General features: G+C 51.8%; 2 protein-coding genes across 4 annotated transcripts; one reads left to right on the top strand and one right to left on the bottom strand.

Annotated features, from left to right (window-relative positions):
- Nucleotides 1-8: 8 nt before the first annotated feature.
- Nucleotides 9-8,196, top strand: EIF3I (eukaryotic translation initiation factor 3 subunit I). Its single transcript, XM_060018262.1, has 11 exons — nt 9-61; nt 149-241; nt 1,524-1,611; nt 1,910-1,975; nt 3,131-3,280; nt 3,368-3,495; nt 6,306-6,416; nt 6,524-6,613; nt 6,934-7,007; nt 7,733-7,825; nt 7,955-8,196. Exons 1-11 carry the CDS (start codon nt 59-61, stop codon nt 8,034-8,036), a joined length of 978 nt encoding a protein of 325 aa, XP_059874245.1. The 5' UTR covers nt 9-58; the 3' UTR covers nt 8,037-8,196.
- A 117-nt stretch (nt 8,197-8,313) lies between these two features.
- On the bottom strand, nt 8,314-14,509 carry LOC132429656 (myotubularin-related protein 9-like). 3 transcript variants are annotated; one of them, XM_060018240.1, is made up of 10 exons: nt 14,238-14,509; nt 13,948-14,056; nt 13,650-13,775; nt 13,361-13,534; nt 12,654-12,880; nt 11,167-11,328; nt 10,838-10,979; nt 10,536-10,696; nt 8,705-8,856; nt 8,314-8,623 (listed from the first exon to the last, which is right to left on the bottom strand). In XM_060018240.1, exons 1-10 carry the CDS (start codon nt 14,420-14,422, stop codon nt 8,493-8,495), a joined length of 1,569 nt encoding a protein of 522 aa, XP_059874223.1. In that variant the 5' UTR covers nt 14,423-14,509; the 3' UTR covers nt 8,314-8,492. The 3 variants fall into 3 exon arrangements, with proteins under 3 accessions (XP_059874223.1, XP_059874213.1, XP_059874234.1); XM_060018230.1 differs by having other exon boundaries at nt 10,536-10,756; XM_060018251.1 differs by lacking the exon at nt 11,167-11,328 and having other exon boundaries at nt 10,536-10,756.
- Between the last annotated feature and the right edge of the window lie 3,751 nt (nt 14,510-18,260).

The raw sequence follows: 18,260 nt of genomic DNA on the forward strand, positions 1-18,260 counted from the left end.
GTGCCAAAGCCTCTTCCGGTTCTGCTCGGGTTGCGTTTTTTCTCGCGTCACCGCCGGCATGGTGAGTTCCCGTGAATTAGAGTTGTTGCCCTGGGGGTCCGGGCCGGGGCCGATTCTGGGCGCTGACACTCCCGTCCTGTCCCCACAGAAGCCGATCCTGCTGCAGGGCCATGAGCGGTCCATTACGCAGATTAAGTACAACCGCGAGGGAGACCTCCTCTTCACGGTGGCCAAGGACCCGGTGAGCGTCGGCCGGAGGGCGAGCCGCCGGGACAGTGCGGAGGGGGCCCGGGAGGGGGCGAGTTCATTCTGCCGGGGCGAAGGGTGGACAGGCCAGTTTTGCCGCGAGAGAGAACCCAAAGAGCGCCCCATTTTGAGAAGTAGCGAGAGACTATCCCGGGATTAGGAGGGCGAGAACATTAAACCTGGAGAGGTGGGAAAGGACTCAGTTGTTGGTAGAAGGAAGGACTAGCCGGGGAGAAGAAAAGCAAGGGACCTTGTGGAAGGGGAAGGGGGACGAGGGTCAGCTTGCTCAGGGAGCGGAGAGGAGACCATTCTGGGGAAGAACAAAACTATTCTACAAGGATAGGAGAACAGACCACCTGAAGAAAGGGAAAGTTGATCCTTGGGTGGCGAGGGACACAGAGACCTTAATGAAGATGTCCCTGGTATCATTTCAGTCAGCCCTTTCCTGCCGCTCACTGACTGCAGACAGCCCCTCACAGTACTGCCTTTTGAGGCACCTCCATATGGAGGAAGTTAACTCGAGTGCCTAAAAGTGAGGGCTCTGAAACCAAACAGACCTGATTTGAATCCTGAGTGCTGCGTTCACTAGCAGTGTGACTTTGAGCATGTCGTTTAACCTTTATAAACTTAAAAGTGTCCCTTCTTACAAAATATGGGTAGTAATAGTGCTTCTTTCTGGGATTGTCTTTAAGATTAATGAGATTATTCAAGTAAGGAGCTTAGTGTGTGTGAATGCCTAATTAATGTTAGTCATCTATATTTTAAATTCCTTAGACAGTATTTTATTGGAGCTACCCTTTGAAGAAGGCGTTACTGTCCTGACCATTTTACAGATGGGAAAACTGAAGTTCAGAGGGGAGAAGCACTAATTTTGAGATAATACAGTGAGATAGTAGCAGAGCAGGGATGGGAACCCAAGCTTCCCTACTATCAACTGCTCCCATTTGGACAGAACACCAAAGCTACTGTTTTGCTAGGCTCGCACCTGACTTGACCTTTTATTTTTCTGAGGGTTTAGGAGTCTGGGAAAGGGCCGGTATAGTGGCAAATGGAGACTTTTTGCAAGCCTCCTGACTCCCTTGCTGCTTACCTGTGGGAAGGAGGAGAATCCAGGAGTTGGTCTTTTTACCAGCAACCTGCTGTTTCCCAAGAGATGAGCAGGAGAGGGCAGAATCTGGCCTAGGTAGAGGCTGCTGGGGGCTCCTGGGGCAAAATAGGAGGCCGTTGCTCTGCCTGAGATGCCTATCACCCTGTCATATTGTCATTGACACCTCCAGATTGTCAATGTATGGTACTCTGTGAATGGTGAGAGGCTGGGCACCTATATGGGCCATACCGGAGCTGTGTGGTGTGTGGACGCTGACTGTATCCTTGTCTTTGCTCTGAGTCTGTGCTCCCAGGGTCTGCCAGCAATGGAGAGGCTGCTGACTTGGAGTTGGGAGTTTGGGTTGCTCTTGTGGGTCTAGAGAATGATGCTACCTGCCTCCTTGGTCTGTTCATTGGTTGGGGGAGCATTTAGGACAAGTTCCAGTTCTGGATGAGGAGGTTAGGATGAGAGAAGAAGGAAGGCTCTCTGGTGCTGAACAGGGAGGTGATTCAGTTGGCCTTCCAGGAGGACAAGGGCTCAGGTGAACTCTGTCATGCTTCTTAACACCCTCTTCAGGGGACACCAAGCATGTCCTCACCGGCTCAGCTGACAACAGCTGTCGTCTCTGGGACTGTGAAACAGGTAAGCCTGAATCCTTCACTTTTACAGAAAACAGTGAGGACCTACAGGTTCTGGGTAAATAGAGATAAATCCAGAGATGGTTCTTAGTCTAGGGAAAAAGAGACAGACAAGAAAATAAAGAAGACAGAGGAGAAAAGAGGCATACAGTGAGATATAAGCCATGTTAGAGGAAGCAAAGAGCACGGTGGAAGGCCGGAGGTGGGCAACTGAATGCCTGGAATGGGGGTGGGAACAGCCTGGGAAGGTTTCCCAAAGTAAATATCATATGAGCTGGGGCTTGAAGGATGAGAAAGAGGTCATCGCTCTGGAACATGCAGGAATGAAAGCAGGGCAAGTATCATATCCAAGCCATCTGATCTGGCGGGAGTTCCTGCTTCTTGGGGAATGAAATAGACAGCAGTGGGGAAGCTGAGGCAGGCTAGGGCCAGAACAGGCCTTGAATGCAAACTCAGGAGTGTGGCTTTGTTCTGTAGGATTTGGCATGCCATGGAGGTCCCTGAGCAGGGAAGAGCATGTTTAGCTTTAGCAAGCCCAGATAGCAGTGGGGAGCATTGGAGGAACAGACAGAAGACAGGGGAGCCTATTAAGCTGCTCCATTTAGTAAATGTTTACTGGTAATCCAGATCTCCCAGGTCTTTGCTGGGCACTGGGGACACACAGATAAATTAGAGCAGGACTTTGCTGTGGAAGAGTGCATTCTGAGGCAGAGATAGATAGAATGCAGTCCACTGTGAGTGCCACAGTGGCAGGTGTCTGAGGAGGGACTGTGGGGAGAAGTTAAAAGACTTGAGCCAAAGCACAGCAGTGAGGAAAATGTGGGGGAGGGCACTAGGGTCAGTAGTGCAGGAGAAACAGTGCAACGTGACGATAGGCAAGTGTATTTTTTTGTTTGTTTTGCTTTTAAAAAATATTTATTTATTTGGTTGCACCAGCTCCTTAGTTGCAGGACGTGGGCTCCTTAGTTGTGGCATACGAACTCTTAGTTGCAGCATGCATGTGGGATCTAGTTCCCTGACCAGGGATAGAACCCTGGCTCCCTGCATTGGGAGTGCGGAGTCTTATCCACTGTGCCACGAGGGAAATCCCAATAGGCAAGTGTAGAGAGAGTCCTCCCTGCAGTGGGCAAGGGCTAGCCCACACTCTGCCTGTCTCCAGGGAAGCAGCTGGCCCTAGTCAAGACCAATTCAGCAGTCCGGACCTGTGGCTTTGACTTCGGGGGCAACATCATCATGTTCTCCACGGACAAGCAGATGGGCTACCAGTGCTTCGTGAGCTTCTTCGACCTGCGGGATCCGAGCCAGATTGGTGAGCCGGTGCTGGGGTTCAGGACTAGAGTTGAGGTGAAGGGCTCGACTCCAGAGCCCAGGGCCTGACATCTGCTGCCCCACACAGACAACAACGAGCCCTACATGAAGATCCCGTGCAACGACTCCAAGATCACCAGTGCTGTTTGGGGACCCCTTGGCGAGTGCATCATTGCAGGCCATGAGGGCGGAGAGCTCAACCAGTATAGTGCCAAGGTAAGGGGGTGCGTGAGGCCTAAGCCCATCAGAATGATTCTCTATGAGTGGCAGGATAAGCCCAGTGGTTAAGAGGGCTGGATTCACATACAGATTTCACCCCCTTCTCATTATGTGATCTTGGGCGTATTACATAACTTCACGGAGCCTATTTATCTGTAAGATGTTTCAAGGATCAGATGACATCAGGTGTTTGAAAAACTTGTCATAAGAGTACTCAGGATATGTTACTAATGATCACAGTTAAGCATTCTCCTGCCACTACTGAGTGCCAGGCCCCATGCTAGCCTCTGAGGACAAAGAAGTGAATCAGACATGGGCCCTGCCCCGGGGGAGACAGACTGGCAAACAGCTAGCACGTGGGTCAGATTGTGAGTTTTGCCACCACAGAGGTCTCAGCCAAGTACAGAAAGTGCCCTCTATCACAGAGGAGGTGGCATGTACATTAATCTGTGAAGAATAAATGGAGCTTCAAGCCGGAAGAGAGGAACCAGGACTAGATAGTTTGCGGGTCAGGAGACAAAGGAGTTGTAATTTTCCCTTAGGCAGGAGGTAATCTTCAAATGGTTATGGATGATCAGGTTTTCTCTTTAGAAAACTCTCGCAGGCTAGTTTGGAGAATGGACATAAACTCTAGGCAGTAGTCATGGGGATGTGCACTACCTGACAGTCAGGAGACGTTCAGAGGTGACTGATGAGATGGACCCACAAGAGCAAAGGGTAAAGTCCAGGCTGTCTCAGATTTCAGTTGTGGGTGCCTGGGTTTCTGAAGAATACTGGACTATAATACCATAAAGGTTAGTCAGTCACTCAACAAGCACTGACTGTGGCCCACTAAAGTACCAGGCCTACCTGCAGGAAGGGAATGGGAACCAAGGGCAAAGACATAAATAACGCTTGATGATAGCAAACAGTGAGCTGATCTGTGCCCCCAGATAGGCCTGACTGCAAAGCTGGTACTTGTTCCCTGAAATGAAAGAGCCAGATACGTCCCTACCATGTGTCCAAATTAATGGAGGAGACAGAAATACATTCTTCCCTCAGAATAGGTGAAAGTAACTCAGGAAAGGAAATGACAGTCTTCTGAGGGTCTCTGTTTGAGGCCTAATGCTTGAGGCCTTTTAATCATGTAACAAATGTTTACAGAGCACAGGCCAGGTGCCTGTCATTCAAAGTCAGTTAAGACCCAGTCCCAGTATCCTTACAGTGGCGCTTGACCTGGAGGGCTTTTTTTTTTTTTTTTTTTTTGGCCACGCCATGCAGCTTGTGGGATGTTAGTTCCCGGACCAGGGATCGGCAGTGACAATGCCAGTGAGAGGCCGAGTCCTAACCACTGGACCGCCAGGGAATTACCCCTGGGGGCTTTTTTTTTTTAATTAATTAATTTTATTTATTTATTTTTGGCTGCGTCGGGTCTTCGTTGCTGCGCATGGGCTTTCTCTACCTGTGGAGAGCAGGGGCTACTCTTTGTTGTGGTGCGCGGGCTTCTCATTGCGGTGGCTCCTCTTTGTTGTGGAGCATGGGCTCTAGGCGCTTGGGCTTCAGTAGTTGTGGCACATGGGCTCATTAGTTGTGGCTCGCGGGCTCTAGAGCGCAGGCTCAGTAGTTGTGGCGCACAAGCTTCGTTGCTCCAAGGCATGTGGGATCTTCCTGGACTAGGGCGTGAACCGTGTCCCCTGCATTGGCAGGCAGTTTCTTAACCACTGGGCCACCAGGGAAGTCTGCCCTCAGGGCTTTTAATAATCTTGTTTTCTAGATAGAGAAATTGAGGCACAGAGAAGTTTCATTTGTTTGTTTCTGGCCACGCTGCTTGGCTTGCAGGATCTTAGTTCCCTGCCCAGGGATTGAACCCGGGCCCTTGGCAGTGAAAGCGCAGAATCCTAACCACTGGACTGCCAGGGAACTCCTACAGAGAAGTACTTTTTCTTTTTTTTTTTTTTTTTTTTTGCGGTATGTGGGCCTCTCACTGTTGTGGCCTCTCCCGATGCGGAGCACAGGAGCACAGGAGCACAGGCTCCGGATGCGCAGGCTCAGTGGCCATGGCTCACAGGCCCAGCCGCTCCGCGGCATGTGGGATCTTCCCAGACTGGGGCACGAATCCGTGTCCCCTGCATCGGCAGGCGGACTCTCAACCACTGCACCACCAGGGAAGCCCAGAGAAGTACTTTTAAGGGCAGACTCTAAAACTCTGTACTACATAGTCTAGCAGGTTCTTTTAGTGGGAAGGGAAATCAGGAGATGAGACGGCCTTTTGAAAAGACCTAAGAAAAGGATGGACGAGCAGTGGTCCTCGTGAACTGTGACCAAGACCCTACGAGGGAAGGAGATGCGAGTGGATTCTGCCTCTGACTGGTTTTAGGATCTCCAGTCACATCACCTCTCTGAACCTTAGTTTATTCCTTTTAAATTTTCTGTTAAAATACTTCATAGGATTGTTGTGAGGATTAAAGGAAATAGGTGTTGCTCAGTGCTTAGCACAATGCTTGGCAAATAGTAGCCATTCAATAAATATTTGTTGGAAGGATTAAACGGAAACTTCTCTACTGTTACATGATGATTAATTAATAGGTCTGTAGATTTGTCACCATAAGTGTGTGTTTTCCTAGGTAAACTAGCAGTATTTACAAAACCTGCACACTTGGGCCAGGTTGGGCTTGGGAGTGGGAGTAAATGTTGATTCAGGGGACACTGAGGCAGCCCCAACCCAGACCCCTCCCCTTCATGGAACAAGAAACAGTCCAGAACCCTGGCTGAGCAGTGGGGTAGTGAGGATCAGGTTGGTCAGAGCCTCACTCTTCTTTCTTTTGCAGTCTGGGGAGGTATTGGTGACTATTAAGGAGCACTCCCGGCAGATCAATGACATCCAGTTATCCAGGGACATGACCATGTTTGTCACTGCATCCAAGGACAACACAGCCAAGGTGAGCCCGGGCAAGGGGTCTGGTGGGGCTGATCCCACCCTCCAGCCTGGCTCTCGACTTCCCCCCAAGAAGGCTCCTTTTACAGATTTCTCCCCTGCTTTCTCTAGCTCTTTGACTCCACAACCCTTGAACACCAGAAGACTTTCCGGACAGAACGTCCCGTCAACTCAGCTGCCCTCTCTCCCAACTATGACCATGTAAGGGACCCCACCCAAGCTTCTTGCTAAAGCCTCAGAATGTTTCCAGGATCTAGTTGTTTGTCTAGCAATTAAGAAAAGATCTCTGGGGGAAAATGGTGTCAGGCAGAGAGGAGATTCTCAGAGCAGCAACAAGGCTGAATGATTGGGAAGCCCCAGGGGACAGGGTAGGAGGTGGCTGAAGGATGTTTGTTCCTTACCCTTAATATATTCCTAATCTGATGTGGGAGATAATTAAAGGCTTATGGGGTGGGGGGAAAAAAACAGAAAATGGATTTGCCTGCCCTTTGGGCCTGTCTAGAGTTTCTTCTTCCCTTCAGGTGGTGCTGGGCGGTGGTCAGGAAGCAATGGATGTAACCACCACTTCCACCCGGATTGGCAAGTTCGAGGCCAGGTAAAGGGGGAAGGAGCTCTTCCAAACTGAAACTTCATGAAATGTCTTTCATGATGGACACAAATCATAAAACTAAAGAGACTTTCCTTAATTCATTGGCTGCTAGGAAGTGCAGCCAGATTTGTGGCCCTTCTGTGACAAGTGTATAATATAGCAGTTAAGAGCATGAACTCTTGGGCTCGCTCTGAAGCTCTACACATCACTGTAGTTCTCTGTGCCCAATTACCCTTGACTGTATAATGAAGACAATGATAATATACTTACCTCATAAAACTGTGCAGATTAAATAAATGACTTGGGCTTCCCTGGTGGCGCAGTGGTTGAGAGTCCGCCTGCCGATGCAGGGGACACGGGTTCGTGCCCCGGTCCGGGAAGATTCTACATGCCGCGCGGAGCGCTGCTGAGACTGCGCATCCGGAGCCTGTGCTCCGCAGCGGGAGAGGCCAACGACAGTGAGAGGCCCGCGTACTGCAAAAAAAATAAAATAAAATAAAATAAATGACTTAATAGTTGTTAAGCTCTTAGAGCACTGCCCAGCACATAGTAAGGAAGACGTTTGGGTCCAATCTTCCCCCAACTTTGTCTTGTTCTGTTTACATTCATTTCCCCTTTTCCCAGTTTCCCCACTTTACAGTTTGTGTTTGGGGAGTGGTACCTCTCGACATGTTTTGGAAGGAGATGGAAAATGAATGAACTGTCACTTCCCACCCCGCTGTCTCCTCCAGGTTCTTCCACTTGGCCTTTGAAGAAGAGTTTGGAAGAATCAAGGGTCACTTTGGACCTATCAACAGTGTTGCCTTCCATCCTGATGGCAAGAGGTAGGGTCCAGTGAAGGGAGCTGAGCTCAGCCCTGGTCTGCCTGCCTCTGCCCCTTTCCCATGCCCTGCCCGCTAGGCCTGCCTCCCCCAGGGCAGGCCTCTGACCGGGCCCTGCCTGTCTCTTTCCAGCTACAGCAGCGGTGGAGAAGATGGTTATGTCCGCATCCACTACTTCGACCCACAGTACTTTGAATTTGAGTTTGAGGCTTAAGAAGCCGGATCTCTGGGAATTCCCTGGCCATGCAGTGATTAGGACTCCGAGCTTCCACTGCACACACACACCACAGCACAGCACAGCACACCAACACACACACACACACACACACACACACACACACACACACACACACACAGGATCTCCATATGGGCCAGGTTCACAGAAGGCTTTGGACTCTGAGAAATAAATTAGTTTGGAAATAAATGGTTTCTGGTCAGAAATTTCATCAGTTTCAACACTTTCCCTTCTCAGTGATGCCCCAGCAAGCTCATACCAATCATGGATACCTTTATTATTTGGACCTTCTCCCTACACTTTGGACACTTCAAACCTGGAACTTCAGTATTGTGGGCTAGGCTGGGTTGCAGGCACCGTCATTCAAGGTCCAAAGGCGCTGAGGGGCCTGGAGAAGTTTCAGGAACATCTCAACCACCATCCAAGGACCAGTACTTAGGGTTGGGGCTCAGAGGCTGAATCTGTTGGCTGAGAGCCTTCTGTCTTCTGATCTGTTGCTATTTGCCACACCTTCTCCCATGCTACCTCTGAAGGCTCAGGTGGATGGGTCCAGCGCAGAAACAGGCCTGAGGAAGAGGAGGAGGACAGGTAAGGAAGCTGAGCAGAGGGGAGAACTCCCCCAGGGAGGAGGAGGGAGAGGGGGTCACCTTGCCACAGTCGCAGGCTCTGGGGCTCCACAGAGGGCCAGATGGCCAAGGGATTGGGGACGTAGAGCGGGTTCCGGAGTTTTCGTTGCTCTTTTGGCTGATTGAGCCCAGACCACAAGGAGTGTGTTCGAGTTCTCACTTCACACAGGCATCTGGAGGGGGTGAGAGAGTGAGCTTCCAGACTCAGCTATGCCCTCTGGGACTCCAGGTGAGGGCGCTGGTTAGTAGGGTGACAGCTCCCCCAGGGCAGTGATACCCTCTCCCGCAGATGACAGTAGCCAGTCAGATCCTGAACTGGGCACTACAATAAAGCAGGAACAAGACAAAGTCCTAGTTCTTAAGGAGTTCTGCTTAGCTTTGCTTTGAAAGGATCAGGGAAGGCTAATTAAGAGTGTGCCATTTGAGCTGGGTCTAGCAGCAACAGTTCACCAGGTGTGCAAAAACATGGAAATACTTAGGGGGAACTGCAGGAGCAAAAGCAAGAAAGTGGGAAAGGGCCCAAGGTGAATATTGATAGGTCTAGACTGATGGGTTAAAAAAAAAGGATGAAAGTGGAGATAATAAGAGCAGTGAGGAAGCTGTTCCAGTGGTCCACGTGGAAAGGAAAGTCTGGATTAGGGTAGTAGGAGGGGCCTTGGACAGGAAAGGACTAAGCTAAGAAATTCTTAGTAGAGGGACTTCCCTGGTGGCGCAATGGTTAGGACTCCATGCTCTCAATGCAAGGGGCCCAGGTTCGATCCCTGGTCAGGGAACTAGATCCCACATACATGCCACAACTAAGAGTTCACATGCCACAACTAGAGCCGGCGAGCCGCAACTAAGACCTGGCGCAACCAAATAAATATTTTAAAAAAATAAATTCTTAGAAGAAAAGCTAAATATGAAGGATGGGGGAGAGGGAGGTAAAAATAAGTTTCTAACCTGAATGATAAGCAGAGTTAGTAAAAACAACATGGTGGAGAGGAGGCCACTGGGCAACAAAAGATAACTAAATATGAGCTCTACCTTCTTAGCAGTGAACCTTCCCTCCCCTCATCTCAGTCTGATGAGAGAAAGATGGCTAATGGGAGCTCATTGGTGGCATATGCAACAAGCCAACCAAATAATAAAATGACTACCACTCGTGTGCCCACTGTGTGCCAGGCACTGTGCTAAGCACTTTCCATATTTTAACTCAGCTAATCCTCACACATGCCCCCACCCCACCTCTAGGCTATTGTGACTATTACGATTCTTTGCTTGCTACTGATGAAACAGATTCAGGGTTGCTTTTGATCGCCCAGCAGGTGAGTGGTGAAGCCAGAATTTGAGCCCAAACAATTTGACTCAGCATTCAACCTCTACTTTATTGCTTCACTAGAATCAACCCTGCAAAGTGGTAGAGAGCCCCAGAAATGACTTTGGCAGCAACTTTCCCCTTCAGTCTTTGTTTTTAAGCTAGGAGTGCACTTGTTCTTGGCTATGGACAGAGTGGGGGGTAGGTCTGAAGGATTGGCCATAGACCCATTTATTTCGGGCTTTGCATAAGTTAGGGGGAAGTGTGAGCTCTGGAGGTAGGATAGGAGAGGACACTCCGAGTTTTTCTAAGAGAGAAACTCGTTTGAAAGGGAAAGATGTCTTTTTTTTTTGGCTGCGCCTTGCAGCTTGCGGGATCTTAGTTCCCCAACCAGGGATCGAACCGGGCCCCAGCAGTGAAAGCGCCAAGTCCTAACCATGGTCCACCAGCAAATTCCCGAAGATGTCTTCTAAGAAAGTAGGCTGCCAATGCAGCAGGTACCCACCCCTGTCCTGTGCCTGCCCTCTGACCCACCTTGACACCCCCTTAGCTCACCTCTCCTTTTCACTGTTGCAGAGGAAGGTGCCGAAAGGGGAGGCATAGGAGTGATCAAACAGCGCCAACAGCATCCCCTCCCCAAACTCCAGCGACAGCGGGAACTGGCGGCCCAGCTGCCACACGCAATCCAGGAAGAGGAGAAAGATGGGTGCCTCGTGCTTGGGGCGGGTGTGGGAGAAGGCCGAGTGAGCACAGCGCAGCTGGAAGGGGTGGCCGGCCTGGGGAGGGGGCAGAGCGATGGGCACAAGGAAGTGGAGATTCTGGATGGAGGGCTAGGGCTGGGCTGGGCGGCCACTTACCTGGATCCACTCTCGCTCTATCAGTTCCTGGAATCCAGCCATGGTTCGGCTCAAGGGGTCTAGGATGAGTTGGGCCAGTGAAGTCACTAGCAGGGTGCTGTCCGTGCCTTCGGCCCCATGCACCAGGATGCAGGCCCCTTCCCTGTGGGCCCAGGGCTTATCAGCAGTGGCCTGTCCTTCCCTGCCTGGGGTAGCCAGGCCAGGAATAGAAAGGGCCCATTTGAAACCTGTATTTGCTTACTGAGATGTGGTTTTGTGCCCAGACATTGAGAGCCCTGCCCACCCTGCCCTCTTCTCTTTCTTGTAGGGCGGCGAGGGGGGGCCCTTACCACTCCATGCCCTGGGCTGCTAGGCAGGCTGTGCTTAGTGCCTCCTTCACATGTGACAGCCAGCGGCAGCCATCTAGTCGACTAAGCCAGCGGTCCATGCTCTGCTCCGGGTCCCCACAGGCTTCCATCAGGCGCACGAAGCTCTCCTGTAAGGGCCGCCCCCTGCACAAGTGGGAGTCTGGTCATCCCTTCTCCAGCCCAAGCTCTGGTGAGCATAGCCTAGGAACAAATGCTCCAGACCAGTGAGGGAGACATAGAGCCCTCAGAGGAGCCCACCTAATCTGATGGAAGTGTTTCCCCAAACTTGAGGAGACCCAAGACCCTTTGGGGAGACCTAGTCTGTTGGGGAAGCATAGCAATGCCTGGGGAGGGGTCACATAGCCCCCTGGAGAAACAGAATGCCCTGGGAAACCCCAATTTGATGAAGGTGTCACAGTACCCTTGATGTACCCTAGTCTGATGGGAGCAACACAGTACCCCCTGGGGAGAACCAGTCTGACAAGAGAAACACAATACTCCTGAGATTCTGGTATCTGCTCCTACTTCCCAGGAACTGTTCTGCTCTAGATCACCAGTAACCTCCTGCCAGAAAATCTAATTGAGACTTTTTCAGGCTTGTTTAAAAGCTTTCAGTGGCTCCCCACTGCCTTTAGGATAAGCTCTGAGCTCATAATCATGGCATTCAAGACCTTTGCTCTGGCCCCTGTCACCCCTTTAGCCTCTCTACCTCCATCTCTCTTTCCCTGCCTCCACATCACACTCCTCACTCCCACCTCACCGAAGTGCTTGCAGTTCCAAAACAGAACAAATGACTAGGCTCCCTGCTCCTGCACACCTGCAGTGCCTTCACCTGTTCTCAGGGAAGCTTTCTTAGGATGACCTATTCTAACAGAGGGGCGCCTCTTCTGTGCTGCTACTTATCACACTGAATTCTAATTGCCCGTTTACTGCTGATCTTCCAACCATGTCTGGGCTGGCCACCATCTCAGCCTCTGTGCTGGGTCAATGTTGGCCGGATCAATGAATAAACAGAGTTTTATATTCTGGATAGGGGAGCAGTCCAATCTCAAAGCACAAAAGTCCCTCAGGACCTTCTCTTGGTTCTACCAGCACCTGGAGACAGAGGGAGCAGATAACAACTGTGCGGGTACAGCCCTCAAGAGCAGGGCTGGGACCAGTGGGGGGGGGGGGGGGGAGAGAGAGAGAGAGAGAGGGAGAGAGGGAGAGAGAGAGAGTGTGTGTGTGTGTGTGTGTGTGTGTGTGGTGAGGTTGTTCCTGGAAGAGAAATTTCAGTTCAATGTAAAGAAGTGCTTTTTCTACCCAGGCAGAGTTGGGGTGCCTAGAGAGGAATGAGCTCTACCTGGCAGGATGGCTACCAGGAAAGACCTAACAGTCCTGGAAGTTCCTACAAGACCGCCCTCCCCCTGCCCCCATCCGTGAAGAGTCCTGCACGAAAGAACCTAGGAGAGGATGGGAAGACCCCTTACCTCTCCAGGGGCCGGTGCAGCCGTTTCCAGCCCGGGTAGGCGGCCTTGGCCTCGGTGCCGCCGCCAGTCATGCGGGCCTGTTTGGCGGCCTGGGCCGAGCGCGTGTCCACGATGAAGCCCCGGGCCCCCGGGCGAGCCTCCGCCAGCACAGCTCGCAGCAGCTCCTCGTCCTCAGCGCAACGCAGCTTCTGGGGCCCGGTCAGGGGCTGGCTGGAACGTAGGAGCACCTGCGGACAGGGACTCAGCTCGGAAACTGTACCCACCAGGCCCCGGTTCAGGGACTTCGCTCAGGGGATCCCTAGGCCGGGTTTACACACTGGAGCGGGTCTAGAGCTGTATGGGGCGTGGGTTGGGGGGGTAGCCCAGGAGCCCTGGGAGCGTCGGACCGGGTCTGGGTGGGTTGTGGCCAGAGGGGGGAGGGACCCGCTGGGTAGAACGTGGGCGGGTCATGGGTTGACAAAAGAGGGACAAGGCTTCAGTGGGCCCAGACCAGCCGGAGGTGGGGCCAGAGATTGGCGAGACTCGGAAACCAGGGAGAGGGGCGGGGTCAGGATCAATGAAGGCAGGGTTGAGCTGAGTGGGCGGGGCCAGAATAGGGCCGGAGCCCGGGCCGAAGCCGGGCAACCAACAGGCCGGCCAGTGTAGAGAAGAGCCAAGAGGGACGCAGAGGGTCCTAGCGGCGGGCTCTGGGGAGGGGTGGGGCTCACGGTTCCGCGGGGAGCGTGGTAGTAGCTGAGCACAGGGAAGCGGCCTCCCTGGCGGAAGCGGGCGCTGCGCGCCAGGGCATCGTCGTCCACGGCGCGAGGCACGATTACCGCGCGGGGGTAACTGGGGCACAAGCTGAAGTCCTCGTTCGCCTCGCTCAGCCGCCACGCTCTGGTCTGCGGCACAGGGAGGGGCGAAGACCAGGTCTAGGGCACACAGTGAGTGCCCTGTCCCCGCTCCCCTTCCAGACCCGGCTCTCCCACATCCCCAGGCCCCCACGACTGCGCCGACCTCGCGAGCTATTCGCTTGTAGTAGCGTTCTGGTGGGTGGAAGTGCCAGGCTTCGCCCAATCTCAAGCCCTTGGGACGGTAGAAGAACGGAAAGGAGGTGATGACCGATTCCAGGGAGGACAGCGCCTGGGGAACGAAGGCAAGGGATCTGGGAAAGGTCGGAATCCAGCCCTCCGCTCCGCAGCTCCCGCCTCTCCACGCACTCCAGAACACCCTGCATCCGCGATAACGCTGGATGCTGAGTCCCCTTGTTACGGGATAGGGTAGCTTAAGTGCCCCTGGTGCAACCCTGGCGTACCTCAATGGAGCGGGCGATGTCCAGCGTCGCTTCCACGCCCTCTATGTCCAGCTGCAGCACTCGCAGGTCCTTACAGCGCAGCGTGATGGTGCCGGCGTCACCCGCGACCCTGGGGATGGATAAACTTAGGCTTAATGTCCCCTGACCTCTACCAGAGGGGAGGAGAAAGGAGTTTCTTAGGATTGTACGTTATGCAGGGGGGGCACCAGCTCCAACTGCGCTTGCCCTTCCCCCTCTCCCTGCGGAGCCGTGCGTTCCCAGACTACGGGGATGTCCCCGCCACGTCTCACCGCTTCTCGATGGAGTCGACACTACGCAACAGCAGCAGCCACAGGTCTGGAGTCGCCTGGGGTCCTGGCGACAGCAGCAGGTGGTGGCCGGTGACGCAAAGCGTGCCGCGCAGCGGGGGCATCTCCGGGCCCCGCAGGAGCTCGGCTTGGGCCTGGCCCGTACGGATCAGCTCCGAGAACTCCATTCCTCCAGCGGTGGGCCTGGGACCCGGCAGAAGGACAGACTCTAGGAGCGTCAGGCGGGGTGAGCGCGGGCTCCGAAAGGGACAGGAACTGGCTGGGCAGCTGGCGACGCCGGCAGGACAGCTGTTAAGGAGGCCCCTTGGAGGAAGGGATCGCACAGTTTCACAGGAATTTCCCCCTCCTATTTCCAGCACTTCTTAGTGAAGACCCCGGGGTTAGAACCTGTTAAGGAAACCTCAATTTCACCATCTGTGAAATGGGGAGAATATTCTTGTTAAAGCCATTTACCTCCTGCCTGGGTCGCAGGAGGCACTCACATTTTTGGTTTTTTTAACTGTGGGGTGCTGGCACTCTCACCGATTAAAAAAAAATAAAGAAAAATACCGTCTCTTCTCCTGTACCCTGGTGGAAGAGGTGGAAAGGGTGGATGTGAAACTGGGAACTGTCTGCATCCCCCCTACATCGGAGGCTGGGTGGGGGAAATCCCTTGGTCCACCTTAAATGCAAGCAGCTGTGTAGCAGGCACCCCTCCCCCACCACAGCTGGAAGTCCCTGCCTGAGGGCGCCCTCTATGGGGGCCACTTTTGGTATAGTTCTGCCCTGAGGAGCTCCATCCCTCATCACTCCATCCTTTGCCCAAACATGAATTGCCTGTACACTGAGCTGGGCCCTACACTGGGTGTTGGGACCCAAGAATGGCTGAGGAAAGTTCTGTTCACAGGATTTTCAGTCTGGCAAGAGACACACTTAAGCTGGTAAATTACTAGAGTTTAAGTCTATTTGCTGGAGGACCCATCCATCCAAGTATTCTTTTATTTCTTAAACACTGATGACTATACTGTGTTAAGTGCTGATTACTAAGAAAAATAAGATGTACTCCTGCCTTTAAAGAGCCTTCTGGTCTACTAGGTTCCAGGCTTCTGTGTGTGTGCAAAAGCCTTCCATCAAATAATGGAATCATAGGTGCCCCCCCATAATATAACATAAAGTTGGAACTGCTCTATGAAAGGAACCAGACATAAAAGAGTATAAATTATAAAATTCCAGTCCAGCAGCATCAGCTGGGATGGAAATTCGTTAGAAATGCAAATTATTGGGCCCTACCCCAAACACACTGAATCTGAAGCTTTGGGAATGGGGCAATCTATTTTAACAAGTTTTCCAGATGATTCTGATCCATGCTAAAGATTGAGAACCGGGACTTCCCTGGTGGAGCAGTGGTTAAGAATCTGCCTGACAACACAGGGGACACGGGTTCGAGCCCTGGTCCGGGAAGATCCCACATGCCGTGGAGCAACTAAGCCCATGCACCACAACTACTGAGCCTGCGCTCTAGGGCCCTCAAACCACACCTACTGAGCCCATGTGCCACAACTACTGAAGCCCATGCGCCTAGAGCCCATGCTCCGTAACAGAGAAGCCACCGCAATGGGAAGCCTGCGCACCGCAACGAAGAGTAGCCCTGGCTCACCGCACTAGAGAAAGCCCGCGTGCAGCAACAAAGACCCAACGCAGCCAAAAATAAATTAAAAAAAAAAAAAAAAGATTGAGAACCACTAGAAAGTATACAAAAAGGCAAAACTAATCTATGCTGTCAAATTAGGGTAGTATTACTGAAACCAAGTCCCCCTAAAACCAAGATTCCTTACTGAGTTTATGATTAATCTCTCTATCTAAAACTTTACTCTCTTTTATGTCCCCTCTGACTTCAATCCTGTGCTAAATGAACACTAATCAACCAGAGTCAGGGACTTCCCTGGTGGTCCAGTGGTTAAGACTCTGTGCTTCCAGGCTTCCCTGGTGGCGCAGTGGTTAAGAATCTGCCCGCCAATTCAGGGGACACAGGTTCGAGCCCTGGTCTGGGAATATCCCACATGCTGCAGAGCAACTAAGCCTGTGCACCACAACTGCTGAGCCTGCACTCTAGAGCCCACGTACCACAACTACTGAAGCCCGCGTGCCCAGTGCCCGTGCTCCACAACAAAGAGAAGCCACTGCAATGAGAAGCCTGCACACCACAACAACTAGAGAAATCCCGTGCCCGCAGCAATGAAGACCCAACACAGCCAAAAATAAAATAAATAGAATAAAAAAAAAAGACTCCACACTTCCACTGTAGGAAGCACGGGTTCCATCACTGGTAGGGAACTAAAATCCCACGTGCCTTGTGGCATGGCCAAAAAAACAAAAACAAACAAACACAGAGTCAGAAGTCTAAAATCGCTGCTGTCAATAACATCATTAATGTACTGAAACTGCTATTCTAGATATCATCATTAAGGTACAAATTCAAGTTGTTTCTCTAAGACAAGATGAGGTAACAGCTCATCAGCCCCTAGCTGTGGACCCCTGGCCAGATAATCATAAACCAGAGACATTCTGACTCCTGAAACAACGATTAAGAAATGTCACAGGGGCTTCCCTGGTGGCGCAGTGGTTGAGAGTCCGCCTGCCGATGCAGGGGACACGGGTTCGCGCCCCGGTCCGGGAGGATCCCACGTGCCGCGGAGCGGCTGGGCCTGTGAGCCATGGCCGCTGGGCCTGCGTATCCGGAGCCTGTGCTCTGCAACGGGAGAGGCCACAACAGTGAGAGGCCCGTGTACCGCAAAAAAAAAAAAAAAAAAAAAGAAAGAAAAAAAGAAAAAGAGAAAAAAGAAATGTCACAGAAATGATTACGAAATGTCACAGAAACATCACAACATGATGGCTAATCTCAGCCTCTTTGTTCTTCCCCTGTTTTTTTTTTTGTTATTTTGGGGGTTTTTTTTGGTCACACCACGCGGCATGCAGAACTTCCCCCACCAGAGATTGAACCTGTGCCTGCTGCCGTGGAAGCGTGGAGTCTTAACCACTGGACAACCAGGGAAGTCTGGTTCTTCCCCTTTTTTATTTTTTTACTTTATTTTTTATTTATTAAAAAATTGCTTTTCTTCCCCTTTTTTAAAAAAACCCCAACATTCAAAGACCAAGTTGGAGTGGAGCTGAGGCTTGGCTTTTATTCCCCTGCTTGGCTCCCTGCAATAAACCCTTACTTTGCTGCAAACACCCTGTCAGAGCTTGGCTTTTTGCGCTGCAGGCATATGAGCAAGCCCTATGCTTGGTTACATTACCCTTAGGAGAGTTGTGATAGGCCAGGAGCACAAAAGAGGCTTCCTGGATGATAGTAATACTCCTTTGCTTGATCTAGGTACCACTTACATAAGTGTGTTCAGTTTGGGAGAATTCAGCAAGCCATGTATTTATGACATGTAAATTTTTCTGTGTGTGTTATATTTCAATACAAAGTTTTAAAAAGGGAACCGTTCTGGTTGAAGCCCTGGGAGGGGCAGGGAGAGGAAGGTCTAGGAGGCCATCCACAGCTGTGCCCTTACCCTGCACACAGTCCTTGAGGGATTTCCAAGGGAACCAAAAGTTCCTTAGAATATAGCTTGAAATCATTGATCTGTCCCAACAGAGAGTCAGTGACTTGTCCAAGGTCCCACAGATCTAGCACCAGAACCCAGTTCTCCTGACTCCTGAGCCAGGGATCTGGACACTATTCCTTTGCTGAAGGGCCAGTGTCATAAGTGAGGACAGGGGGCAGCTTGTCAGCCTCCTATCCCCTCCCCAATCCCTTAACTTGGGTCTTGGGAAGAGGGCCAAGACTCTGGTGTGGATGATGCTTTTCTTATCCTGGAGCAACTTCCTTTCTGGGAACTGGGTGTCTCCTTCTGGGCAAAGACAATAAATTTTATCCAAGGGGCCAGAGGAGCAGGGCTTCTCCTGCCCCCACCCGGATAGGCATCACGTGGCTCCCGGGTTAGCAGTGTAGGAAAATCCCAGCCCTTGCACACTCAGCCT

Source organism: Delphinus delphis, chromosome 1, assembly GCF_949987515.2.
Source record: "Delphinus delphis chromosome 1, mDelDel1.2, whole genome shotgun sequence".
NCBI classification, from domain to species: Eukaryota; Metazoa; Chordata; class Mammalia; order Artiodactyla; family Delphinidae; genus Delphinus; species Delphinus delphis.